Source organism: Ranitomeya variabilis, chromosome 2 (assembly GCF_051348905.1).
Source record: "Ranitomeya variabilis isolate aRanVar5 chromosome 2, aRanVar5.hap1, whole genome shotgun sequence".
Lineage (NCBI taxonomy): Eukaryota > Metazoa > Chordata > Amphibia > Anura > Dendrobatidae > Ranitomeya > Ranitomeya variabilis.
This window is the reverse complement of record NC_135233.1, coordinates 1,111,674,677-1,111,687,850: the sequence shown is the minus strand read 5'-3', so window position 1 is coordinate 1,111,687,850 and position 13,174 is coordinate 1,111,674,677. Positions and strand designations below refer to the sequence as shown.

Below are 13,174 nucleotides of genomic sequence, written 5' to 3'. Positions count from 1 at the left end.
TCTCCACACATACCTTTGATCATTGTGACCAAGAGTTCTATTTTATCCTCATCGGTTCACAGGATTTGTTTCCAAAATGAATCTGGCTTATTTACATGTTGTTTTGCATACTGCTGAAACTGAATTTATGGAGAGGACACAGGAGAGGTTTTTTTCTCATGACTCTTCCATGAAGGCCATATTTGTGCAGGTATCTCTGAACAGTAGAACAATGTACCACAACTCCAGCCTTCTAAATCTTTCTAAAAGTCTTTTGCAGTTAAGCGGGGGGTTCTGATTTGCCTCTCTAGCAATCCTATGAAGCTCTCACTGAGATGTTGCTTGGTCTTCCAGACCTTCTCTTTACCTCCACTGTTCCTGGTCACTAACTTTTAATTACATTTTGAACTGAGGATAGGGTAACTTTGAAAATGCTTTGCTATCTTTTTATAGCCTTCTCCTGCTTTGTGAGACTCCACCATTTTCAGAATGCTCAGCAGCTGCTTAGAAGAACCCATAGCTGCTGTTTTTTTGGCACAAGGTTAGAGGAGGCTGGGTTTTTATAAAGCTGTGAATTTGCATCACCCGACCTTTCCTTACGATGAAAGTGAACAAGTCATAACCCTAACAGGATACTTAAGGTCTGAAAACGTTTACAAAGTTATGTGAGCACACAAACCTCAAAGAGCGCCAAAACTTTTTCATTGGCCCATATTCCCTTTTGTAATTTTTAAAATATAAAAGATAAAAATATTTTTTCTCTTGCCTAAAATTCAAAGGAAATGTGTCATCTGTAACTTTAGGCCTTTTAGAGATCATTTCATCTTCAACTTGCTTAACTGTTCATAATAACCGTCATTTTGACCAGGGGTGCCCAGACTTTTGCATACCACTGTACAGGTGAGATATGGGGATGAACTGTATGTACAGGTGAGATACGGGGGATGAGATGTACAGTGAGTCACGAAAGTATTCACCCCTTTTGCTTTCTACCTATTTTGTTACATTACAGCCTGTGTAAATATTTTAGTAATCTGATTTGTGTGTGCTGCATCAGCACTGAACAATCTAAGTTGGTGAAGCGAAGTGTGAAAAATATCGAAATTTAGTAAATTTATGCAATCCATTAACTAAAAATTGGCACGTGCATATATATTCACCCCTTTTACTATGAAGACCGTAAAAATATCTGGAGCATATCTTCATAATTCCCATGCTTAGTGACAGAACGTCACTCTGTGTGCAATCTAAGTGTCACATGTCTGTCAGTATATACACGTTACCTTCTCTGAAAGGTCACAGAGGCTGCAACACCATTAACAAGAGGCACGAATAACCAAACACCACCATGAAGACCAAGGAGGTCTCCAAACACCAACATGAAGACCAAGGAGGTCTCCAAACACCAGCATGAAGACCAAGGAGGTCTCCAAACGCCAGCATGAAGACCAAGGAGGTCTCCAAACGCCAGCATGAAGACCAAGGAGGTCTCCAAACGCCAGCATGAAGACCAAGGAGGTCTCCAAACGCCAGCATGAAGACCAAGGAGGTCTCCAAACGCCAGCATGAAGACCAAGGAGGTCTCCAAACGCCAGCATGAAGACCAAGGAGGTCTCCAAACGCCAGCATGAAGATCAAGGAGGTCTCCAAACGCCAGCATGAAGACCAGTGAGGTTTCCAAACAAGTCCGGAACAAAGTTGTTGAGAAGTACAAGTCAAGGTTGGGTTTAAATAATCTCCCAATATCTGATGCTCCCCCGAAGCAACATCAAATCCATCATCATCAAATGAAAAGACCATGGTACCACAATAAACCTGCCAAGAGAGGGCACCCACCAAAACTCTCAGCCCGAGCAAAGAGGGCATTAATCAGAGAGGCAGCACAGAGACCCAGGTTAACCCTGAAGGAGTGGCAGAGACAGGAGTATCTGTCCATACAACTGTGATATGCCGTACACTACATATACGTGACCTTTATTGCAGAGTGGGCAGACAAAAGCCTTTACTTACAATTTTTGTGTGTAAGGCTCTTTTTGAGTTTGTTAAAAGACATGAGGGAGACTCCCCAAATATATGGAGGAAAGTCCTGTGGCCCGATGAGACCAAAATTGAACTTTTTGGCCACCAAGGTAAATGCTACGTCTGGTGCCAACCAACACAACTCATAACCCCAAGAGCACCATCCCCACAGTAAAACACGGTGGTGGCAGCACCATGCGGGAGGGATGTTTATTGGCAGCAGGCACAGGGAAAATGGTCCGAGTTGAAGGGAAGATGGATGATGCGAAATGCAGGGATATTCTTGAGCAAAACCTGTTTCATTCTGACAGTGAGACTGGGACCAAGGTTCACCTTCCAAATAGACAATAACCCAAAGCATGCTGCTAAAGCAGCACTCAACTGGTGTAAAGGGAAACGGGTAAATGTTCTGGAGTGTCCTAGTCGCAGCCCAGAACTTCATCCAATGGAGAATCTGTAGTCAGATGTGAAGATCGCTGTTCACAAGAGGAAACATCTAACCTGAAGGAGCTGGAGCAGATTTGCCTTGAGGAATGGGCAAAAATCCCAGTGGCCAGATGTGGAAAGCTCAGAGACTTGCAGTTGTAATTGCTGCAAAAGGATGCTCCACAAAATACTGACTTTAGGGGGGGAATAGTTATACAGACTGAGGTTTTCAGTTATTTTGTCCTCAAAAAATAAATACAAATGAAATTCCAGGTTGTGAGGTAGCAAAACATGAAAAATGGGGTGAATACTGTTTCAAGTCTCTGTGTGTACAGGTGAACTATGGGGTATGAGATGTACAGTTGTGCTCAAGTTTACATACCTCGGCAGAATTTTTGCTTTCTTGGCCTTTTGTCAGAGAATATGAATGATGACACCAAAACTTTTCCTCCACTCATGGTTAGTGGTTGGGTGAAGCCATTTATTGCCAAACTACTGTGTTTTCTCTCTTCAAATCATAGTGACAACCCAAAACATCCAAATGACCCTGATGAAAAGTTCACATACCCTGGTGATTTTGGCCTGATAACATGCACAGAAGTTAACACAAGTGGGTTTGAATGGCTACTATAGGTAACATCCTCACCTGTGACCTGTTTGCTTGTAATCAGTGCGTGTGCATAAAAGCTGAGTGAGTTTCTGGGATCCAGACAGACTTTTGCATCTTTCATCCAGCCACTGACATTTGTGAGTTATGGGGAAAGCAAAAGCATTGTCAACGGATCTACAGGAAAAGGTAGTTGAACTGTATGAAACAGGAAAGGGATACAAAAAGATATCCAAGGAATTGATAATGCCAGTCAGCAGCATTCAAACTGTGATTAACAAATAGAAAATCAGGGGCTCTGTAAAAACAAAACCACCGTCAGGTAAACCAACAGAAATGTCGTCCAAAACTATCAGGAAATTTGTTCGGGATGCAAAGAGAAACCCACAATACCATCAGAAATACATGACTCTCTGAAAACTAGCGGTGTGGCTGTTTCAAGATGCACAATAAGGAGGCACGTGAAGAAAAATGGGCTGCATGGTGGAGTCGCCAGAAGAAAGCCATTACTGCACAAATGCCACAAAGTATCTCACCTACAATACGTAAAACAGTACAGCGACAAGCCTCAAAACTTCTGGAACAAGGTGATTTGGAGCGATGAGACCAAAATTTAACTTTTTAGCCACAACCATAAACGTTCCATTTGGAGAGAGGTCAACAAGGCCTATGATGAAAGGAACACCATTCCTACTGTAAAGCACGGAGGTGGATCGCTGATGTTTTGGGGATGTGTGAGCTACAAAGACACAGGAAAATTGGTCACAGTTGAAGGAAAGATGAATGCAGCACGTTATCAGCAAATACTGGAGGCAAATTTGCACTCATCAGCCCGGAAGCTGCGCATGGGACGTACTTTGACATTCTAACATAACAATGATCCAAAACACAAGGCCAAGTCGACCTGTCATTGGCTACAGCAGAACAAAGTGAAGGTTCTGGAGTGGCCATCTCAGTCTCCTGACCTCAGTATCATTGAGCCACTCTGGGGAGATCTCAAGAGCCCAGTTCATGCTAGACAGCCCGGGAATTTACAGGAACTGGAGGCTTTTTGCCAAGAAGAGTGGGCAGCTTTACCACCATCTGAGAAAATAAAGAACCTCATCCACAACTACCACAAAAGACTTCAAGCTGTCATTGATGTTAGAGGGGGCAATACACGGTATTAAGAAATGGGGTATGTGAACTTTTGATCAGGATCATTCGGATGTTTTGGGTTGTCATTATGATTTAAAAAGAGAAAACATAGTAGATGACAATAAATGGCTTCACCCAACCACTAACCATGAGTGGAGGAAAAGTTTTGGTGTTATCATGCATAATCTCTGAAAAAAGGCCAAGAAAGCAAAAATTCTGCCGGGGTGTGTAAACTTTTGAGCACAACTGTATGTACAGGTGAGATACGGGGAAGAGATGTATGTACAGGTGAGATACGGGGATGAGATGTATGTACAGGTGAGATACGGGGAAGAGATGTATGTACAGGTGAGATACGGGGATGAGATGTATGTACAGGTGAGATACGGGGACGAGATGTATGTACAGGTGAGATACGGGGACGAGATGTATGTACAGGTGAGATACGGGGATGAGATGTATGTACAGGTGAGATACGGGGATGAGATGTATGTACAGGTGAGATATGGGGAAGAGATGCATGTACAGGTGAGATACGGGGATGAGATGTATGTACAGGTGAGATACGGGGACGAGATGTATGTACAGGTGAGATACGGGGATGAGATGCATGTACAGGTGAAATACGGGGATGAGATGCATGTACAGGTGAGATACGGGGAAGAGATGTATGTACAGGTGAGATACGTGGACGAGATGTATGTACAGGTGAGATACGGGGATGAGATGCATGTACAGGTGAAATACGGGGATGAGATGCATGTACAGGTGAGATACGGGGAAGAGATGTATGTACAGGTGAGATATGGGGAAGAGATGCATGTACAGGTGAGATACGGGGACGAGATGTATGTACAGGTGAGATACGGGGATGAGATGCATGTACAGGTGAAATACGGGGAAGAGATGTATGTACAGGTGAGATACGGGGAAGAGATGTATGTACAGGTGAGATACGTGGACGAGATGTATGTACAGGTGAGATATGGGGAAGAGATGCATGTACAGGTGAGATACGGGGATGAGATGTATGTACAGGTGAGATACGGGGACGAGATGTATGTACAGGTGAGATACGGGGACGAGATGTATGTACAGGTGAAATACGGGGATGAGATGTATGTACAGGTGAGATATGGGGAAGAGATGTATGTACAGGTGAGATACGTGGATGAGATGTATGTACAGGTGAGATATGGGGATGAGATGTATGTACAGGTGAAATACGGGGAAGAGATGTATGTACAGGTGAGATACGGGGATGAGATGTATGTACAGGTGAGATACGGGGATGAGATGTATGTACAGGTGAGATACGGGGAAGAGATGCATGTACAGGTGAGATACGGGGATGAGATGCATGTACAGGTGAGATACGGGGAAGAGATGTATGTACAGGTGAGATATGGGGAAGAGATGCATGTACAGGTGAGATACGGGGAAGAGATGCATGTACAGGTGAGATACGGGGAAGAGATGCATGTACAGGTGAGATACGGGGAAGAGATGTATGTACAGGTGAGATACGGGGATGAGATGTATGTACAGGTGAGATATGGGAATGAGATGTATGTACCGGTGAGGGACTCGGCCTTTCTCGTGCCTCCCGTGTTGGTGGGGATTTGCTCTTTGTGCCCCGTGTCCCCTCCGCTCATCCCGTCTCTCTCTGGCAGGTGCCTGTCTCAGCGCTGGCAGCGAGGCGGTAATGCCTCCAACTCATGCACCGTGTTGTCCCTGTTGGGGGCCCCCTGCGCCTTCATGGGTTCTCTGGCCCCCGGCTACATCGCAGAGTAAGTACCAGACATCTGCGGGGCGGTGGGTGCAGATGAGAGTTGGCAGGGCCTCCGTAGCCAGCCGTATCCCAGAGGTGAATGAGGCACAGATCTGGTGGGGGGTAGGGGCTTGTGCCACCATGCTGGGTTAGGAACAGGAGGGAGTATTCTGCAGATATGGACACGGCCGCTCAGTCTGCCCCCAGGTGCCCCCAGCTCCCCCCAGCTCAGTCGTCACAGCAAGACACAGGACTGCAGACACCGAAAACACCTTTCTTCAATTTTCTGTGCATCAGGAAATTTGTATTCAGAGGTGGACTTGCACCTAAGTCACTCCGTGTCCTCCTGGGCATCGGTCTCTATCTCCCAGTCTCCTGGTCAACGGCCTCTTTCTCCCCAGTCTCCTGGGAATTGCCCTCTATCCTCCTGAGCACCGACCTCTGTCCCTCCGTCTTCCTTGGCACCGGCCTCTGTCCCTCCGTCTTCCTTGGCACCGGGTTCTGTTCCCCCGTCGTCCTGGGCATCGGCCTCTGTTCCTGGGCATCGTTTTCTATCCCCTGTTGTCCTGATCATCGTCATCTATCCTCCCATCCTCCTGGGCATCGTCCTCTATCCACTCAGATTCTTGGGCATCAGCCTCTATCTCCCCAATTTCCTGGGCATCAGCCTCTATCCCCCCAGCCTCTTGGGCATCGGCCTCTATCCCCCCAGCCTCTTGTGCATTGGCCTCTATCCCCCCAGCCTCTTGGGCATTGGCCTCTATCCCCCCAGCCTAATGGGCATCGGCCTCTATCCCCCCAGCCTCCTGGGCTTTGGCCTCTATCCCCCCCAGCCTCCTGGGCATCGGCTTCTATCCCCCCAGCCTCCTCGGCATCGGCATCTATCCCCCCAGCCTCCTGGGCATCGGCCTCTATCCCCCCAGCCTCTTGGGCATCGGCCTCTATCCCTCAGCCTCCTGGGCATCAGTCTGCCCTCTTGTCTCCGCTGCCTTGGAGCAGAAATACACATGGAAATGAGTCTGATTATTTTGGAAGTTGAAAGAGAATCCTCTATTTTTGTCTTTAATGTTGAGAGCACAAAATAGAGTTGCCCAATAGACCCCTGAATCTGGAGGCTTAGAAGCCGAATCAATGGAGGAGCCTCACCTTTATTCCTCCATACATTCCCCCACTCCATCTCCACTGCCCCTGAGCCTTACACTTGTCATCTTCGGATTCCTGTTGACGCTCTCCCATGTGATGACAGTGCTGGGCATTGTGGGACATTTAGTCCTCGGCTTCCTGTGCTCTCCCCACGGCTCATGGCTCTCCCCACGGCTCGCAGCTCTCTCCTCGGCTCTCCCCATGGCGCGCGGCTCTCCCTACAGCTCGCGAGTCTCCCCTCGGCTCGCTGCTCTCCCCTTGGCCCTCCCCTCGGCTCACGACTCTCTCCCCACGGCTCACGGCTCTCCCCTCGACTCGCGACTCTCCTCGGCTCTCCCCATGGCTCTCACCTCGGCTCGCGACTCTCTCCCTTCGGCTCGTGACTCTCTCCTCGGCTCTCCCCATGGCTCTCCCCTCGGCTCGCGACTCTCTTCCCACAGCTCGCGGCTCTCCCCTCGGCTCGCGACTCTCTTCTCGGCTCTCCCCATGGCTCTCCCCTCAGCTCGCGGCTCTCCCCACGGCTCGCGGCTCTCCCCTCGGCTCGCGGCTCGCTCATCGGCTCTCCCCTCGGCTCGCGACTCTCCTCGGCTCTCCCCACGGCGTGTGGCTTTCCCCTCGGCTCGTTACTCTCTCCTCGGCTCTCCCCATGGCTCTCCCCTTGGCTCGCGGCTCTCCCCTCGGCTCGTGACTCTCTCCCCTCGGCGCGCGGCTCTCCCTATGGCTCGCGAGTCTCCCCTCGGCTCGCTGCCCTCCCCTCGGCTCACGACTCTCTCCCCATGGCTCGCGGCTCTCCCCTCGGCTCACGACTCTCCTCGGCTCTCCCCATGGCTCTCCCCTCGGCTCGCGACTCCCCACGGCTCGTGACTCTCTCCTCGGCTCTCCCCATGGCTCTCTCCTCGGCTCGCGACTCTCTCCCCACGGCTCGCGGCTCTACCCTCGGCTCGCGACTCTCTTCTCGGCTCTCCCCATGGCTCTCCCCTCGGCTCGCGGCTCTCCCCACGGTTCGCGGCTCTCCCCACGGCGTGTGGCTTTCCCCTCGGCTCGTTACTTTCTCCTCGGCTCTCCCCATGGCTCTCTGTTGTGAATTCTGCTTTTGGGTTCCCTCCGGTGGTAGTAGGTGGTAATGCAGTTGTCCCTGGGTTGCAGTCCTGGTCAGGTGTGTCTGCTGATTGCAGTTCTGACCGGGGTATTTAGGTGTGCAGGATTCATTAGTCCTTGCCAGTTGTCAATTGTTGTTGGGAGGTGTGGACCTCTGCCTGGTTCCTCCTGTCTTTCTGCCAAATCAGCAAAGATAAGTGTCTGGTTTTTTTTCCTGTGGCACACATGCTGTGTGCTTCACAATTCAGTGCTATTCTTTGTGTTTTCTTGTCCAGCTTAGATTGTGTCAGTATTTTCTCAGTCTTGCTGGATTCTCTGGAATGGCAGATATACATTCCATGTCTTTAGTTAGATTGTGGAACTTTTTGTATTATCTGTTGTGGATATTTTTGGAAGGGTTTTAATACTAACCGCCTAGTAATCTGTCCTATCCTTTCCTATTTAGCTAGAGTGGCCTCTTTTGCTAAATCCTGTTTTCTACCTGCGTGTGTCTATTCTTCTCCTACTCACAGTCATTATTGGTGGGGGGCTGCCTATCCTTTGGGGGTCTGCTCTGAGGCAAGATAGCATTCCTATTTCCATCTATAGGGGTATTTAGTCCTCCGGCTGTGTCGAGGTGTCTAGGGTTTGTTAGGCACACCCCACGGCTACTTCTAGTTGCGGTGTTAGTTCAGGATTTGCGGTCAGTACAGGTTCCACCGACTCCAGAGAAGGTTTTCAGGCGGCTCCAAGGTCACCGGATCAAAACAGTACAACTGGCCAATAATGAGTTAAATGCATCTCAGAAGAAGGGAAGAAAGGTGTTGAGCCATTTTTTTTTCTGCAGTTTGTTTTGTCTTCTCTTCCCTCTTTATTTATGGGTGGCTGAGGAGTCTTGTGCCAGCATGGATGTTCAGGAATTAGCTTCTCGTGTAGACCAGCTTGCTGCTAGGGTACAGGATATTTCTGATTATATTGTTCAGACTCTTGCTTTAGAGCCGAAGATTCCTACTCCTGATTTGTTTTTTGGTGATAGGTCCAAATTTTGGGGTTTTAAAAACAATTGTAAACTGTTTTTTGCTCTGAGACCGCGATCCTCCGGTGATTCCATTCAGCAGATTAAAATTGTCATCTCCCTGCTGCGTGGCGATCCACAGGATTGGGCATTTTCCCTGGAATCTGGGAATCCGGCCTTGCTTAATGTAGATTCCTTTTTTCAGGCTTTAGGATTATTATATGATGAACCGAATTCTGTGGATCAAGCGGAGAAAACCTTGTTGGCCCTGTCTCAGGGTCAAGAGGCGGCAGAATTGTATTGTCAGAAATTTAGAAAATGGTCTGTGTTGACTAAATGGAATGATGATGCTTTGGCGGCAATTTTCAGAAAGGGTCTTTCTGAATCCATTAAATATGTAATCTGGGTTGTTTGTGACCGGTTTTCTAAGATGGTTCATTTGGTGCCTTTGCCTAAATTGCCTTCCTCTTCAGAGTTGGTTCCGTTGTTTTTTCAGCATGTGGTTCATTTGCATGGTATTCCGGAGAATATTGTGTCCGACAGAGGTTCCCAGTTTGTTTCTAGGTTTTGGCAGGCCTTTTGTGCTAGGCTGGGCATTGATTTGTCTTTTTCTTCTGCATTTCATCCTCAGACAAATGGCCAGACCGAGCAAACTAATCAGACTTTGGAGACTTATTTGAGATGCTTTGTGTCTGCCGATCAGGATGATTGGGTGGCCTTTTTGCCATTGGCCGAGTTTGCCCTTAATAATCGGGCTTGTTCGGCTACTTTGGTTTCGCCTTTTTTTTTGTAATTTTGGTTTTCATCCTCGTTTTTCTTCTGGGCAGGTTGAGCCTTCTGACTGTCCTGGTGTGGATTCTGTGGTTGACAGGTTGCAGCAGATTTGGGCTCATGTGGTGGACAATTTGGTGTTGTCTCAGGAGGAGGTTCAACGTTTTGCTAACCGTCGTCGGTGTGTTGGTTCCCGGCTTCGGGTTGGGGATTTGGTTTGGTTGTCTTCCCGTCATGTTCCTATGAAGGTCTCTTCCCCTAAGTTTAAGCCTCGGTTTATTGGTCCTTATAGGATTTCTGAGATTATTAATCCGGTGTCTTTTCGATTGGCGCTTCCGGCCTCTTTTGCTATCCATAATGTCTTCCATAGATCTTTATTGCGGAAATATGTGGTGCCCGTTGTTCCCTCTGTTGATCCTCCGGCCCCTGTTTTGGTTGATGGGGAGTTGGAGTATGTGGTTGAGAAGATTTAGGATTCTCGTTTTTCGAGGGGGAGGCTTCAGTACCTTGTCAAATGGAAGGGTTATGGCCAGGAGGATAATTCTTGGGTTTTTGCTTCTGATGTCCATGCTGCTGATCTGGTCTCTGCCTTTCATCTGGCTCGTCCTGATCGGCCTGGGGGCGCTGGTGAGGGTTCGGTGACCCCTCCTCAAGGGGAGGGTACTGTTGTGAATTCTGCTTTTGGGTTCCCTCCGGTGGTAGTAGGTGGTGTTATGAACTGGTGGTTTAGGAGCGACATGGGAAGTGCTCTGGAGGAGGTGGTATCTGTACTGACCGCAGTTCCTGAGCTTAACACAACACTAGAAGTAGCCGTGGGATGTTCCTGTCACTCCCTAGACACCTCGTCACAGCCGGAGGACTAACTACCCCTAAAGATAGAAACAGGAAAGCTATCTTGCCTCAGAGAAAATCCCCAAAGGATAGAACAGCCCCCCACAAATATTGACTGTGAGTGGAGAGGGAAATGATATACGCAGAATGAAACCAAGATGTAGCAAAGGAGGCCAGTCTAGCTAGATAGATAGAACAGAATACTGTGCGGTCAGTATTAAAAACTAGAAAAATCCACCACAGAGTTTACAAAAATCTCCAAACCTGACTAAAGGTTTGGAGGGTAAATCTGCTTGCCAGAGCTTCCAGCTTAACTGAATAAATCCATACTGACAAGCTGGACTAGAAAAAACATAGAAAATGCAGAACGATTAAGTCTACAACAAGTGGACTGCAAAAGAACAAAGCAAGGACTTATCTTTGCTGAACGGGTCAGAATATCAGGGAAATCCAAGCAGAGATGTGAATCCAAGCAGGAACCATTGACAACTGGCACTGGCTGAAGGATAAAACCAGGCTAAATAGCCGAGCCAGAAAGACAATCAGTGGAAGCAGCTGCTGACTACTAGATCCAAGGAGCAGCCGTACCACTTAAAACCACCGGAGGGAGCCCAAGAGCAGAACTCACAAAAGTGCCACTTACAACCACCGGAGGGAGCCCAAGAGCGGAATTCACAACAGTACCCCCCCTTGAGGAGGGGTCACCGAACCCTCACCAGAGCCCCCAGGCTGATCAGGACGAGCCAAGTGAAAAGCACGAACCAAATCGGCGGCATGGACATCGGAGGCAACAACCCAAGAATTATCCTCCTGGCCATAACCCTTCCACTTGACAAGATACTGAAGCCTCCGCCTCGAAAAACGAGAATCCAAAATTTTCTCCACCACATATTCCAACTCCCCATCAACCAACACCGGGGCAGGAGGATCAACGGAGGGAACAACGGGCACCACATATCTCCGCAACACAGATCTATGGAAAACATTATGGATGGCAAAAGAGGCCGGAAGGGCCAAACGAAAAGATACCGGATTGATAATCTCAGAAATCTTATAAGGACCAATAAACCGAGGCTTGAACTTAGGGGAAGAAACCTTCATAGGAACATGACGAGAAGATAACCAGACTAAATCCCCCACCCAAAGCCGGGGACCAACACACCGACGGCTGTTAGCAAAATGTTGAGCCTTTTCCTGAGACAACGTCAAATTGTCTACCACATGAGTCCAAATCTGCTGTAACCTGTCCATCACAGAATCCACACCAGGACAATCAGAAGGCTCAACCTGCCCCGAAGAAAAACGAGGATGAAAACCAAAATTACAAAAGAAAGGCGAAACCAAAGTAGCCGAACTAGCCCGATTATTAAGGGCAAACTCGGCCAAAGGCAAGAAAGCCACCCAATCATCCTGGTCAGCAGACACAAAGCATCTCAAATAGGTTTCCAAGGTCTGATTAGTTCGCTCAGTTTGGCCATTTGTCTGAGGATGAAACGCCGAAGAAAAAGACAAATCAATGCCCATCCTAGCACAAAAGGACCACCAAAACCTAGAAACAAACTGGGAACCTCTGTCAGACACAATATTCTCGGGAATGCCATGCAAACGAACCACATGCTGAAAAAACAATGGAACCAAATCAGAGGAGGAAGGCAATTTAGGCAAAGGTACCAAATGGACCATTTTAGAGAACCGGTCACAAACCACCCCGATAACAGACATCTTCTGGGAAACAGGAAGATCCAAAATAAAATCAATGGAAATATGCGTCCAGGGCCTCTCCGGGACCGGCAAAAGCAACCCACTAGCGCGGGAACAGCAAGGCTTGGCCCCGGGCACAAGTCCCACAGGACTGCACAAAAGAACGCACATCCCGCGACAAGGAAGGCCACCAAAAGGATCTAGCAACCAAATCTCTGGTACCAAAAATCCCAGGATGACCAGCCAACACCGAACAATGAACCTCAGAAATTACCTTGCTTGTCCATCTATCAGGAACAAACAGCTTCCCCACTGGACAGCGGTCAGGTTTATCAGCCTGAAATTCCTGAAGCACCCGCCGTAAATCAGGGGAGATGGCAGAAAGAATCACCCCTTCCTTAAGAATGCCAACCGGCTCAAGGACTCCTGGAGAATCAGGCAAAAAAACTCCTAGAGAGGGCATCAGCCTTAACATTCTTAGATCCCGGAAGATACGAGACCACAAAATCAAAACGGGAGAAAAACAGGGACCATCGAGCCTGTCTAGGGTTCAGCCGCTTGGCCGACTCGAGGTAAATCAGATTCTTATGATCGGTCAAGACCACAACGCGGTGCTTGGCTCCCTCAAGCCAATGTCGCCACTCCTCAAATGCCCACTTCATAGCCAACAACTCCCGATTGCCGACATCATAATTAC

General features: G+C 48.3%; 1 protein-coding gene across 4 annotated transcripts in view; it reads left to right on the top strand.

The window, feature by feature from the left end:
* The window catches only part of KHK (ketohexokinase), a 73,630-nt gene that overhangs the window by 30,979 nt on the left and 29,477 nt on the right, over positions 1-13,174 (top strand). For all 4 annotated transcript variants that reach the window (XM_077292006.1, XM_077292005.1, XM_077292004.1 and 1 more), the window contains exon 3: positions 5,842-5,958. In XM_077292006.1, the coding sequence (XP_077148121.1) occupies positions 5,842-5,958 (117 nt within the window). The remainder of the gene's footprint in view (positions 1-5,841; positions 5,959-13,174) is intronic.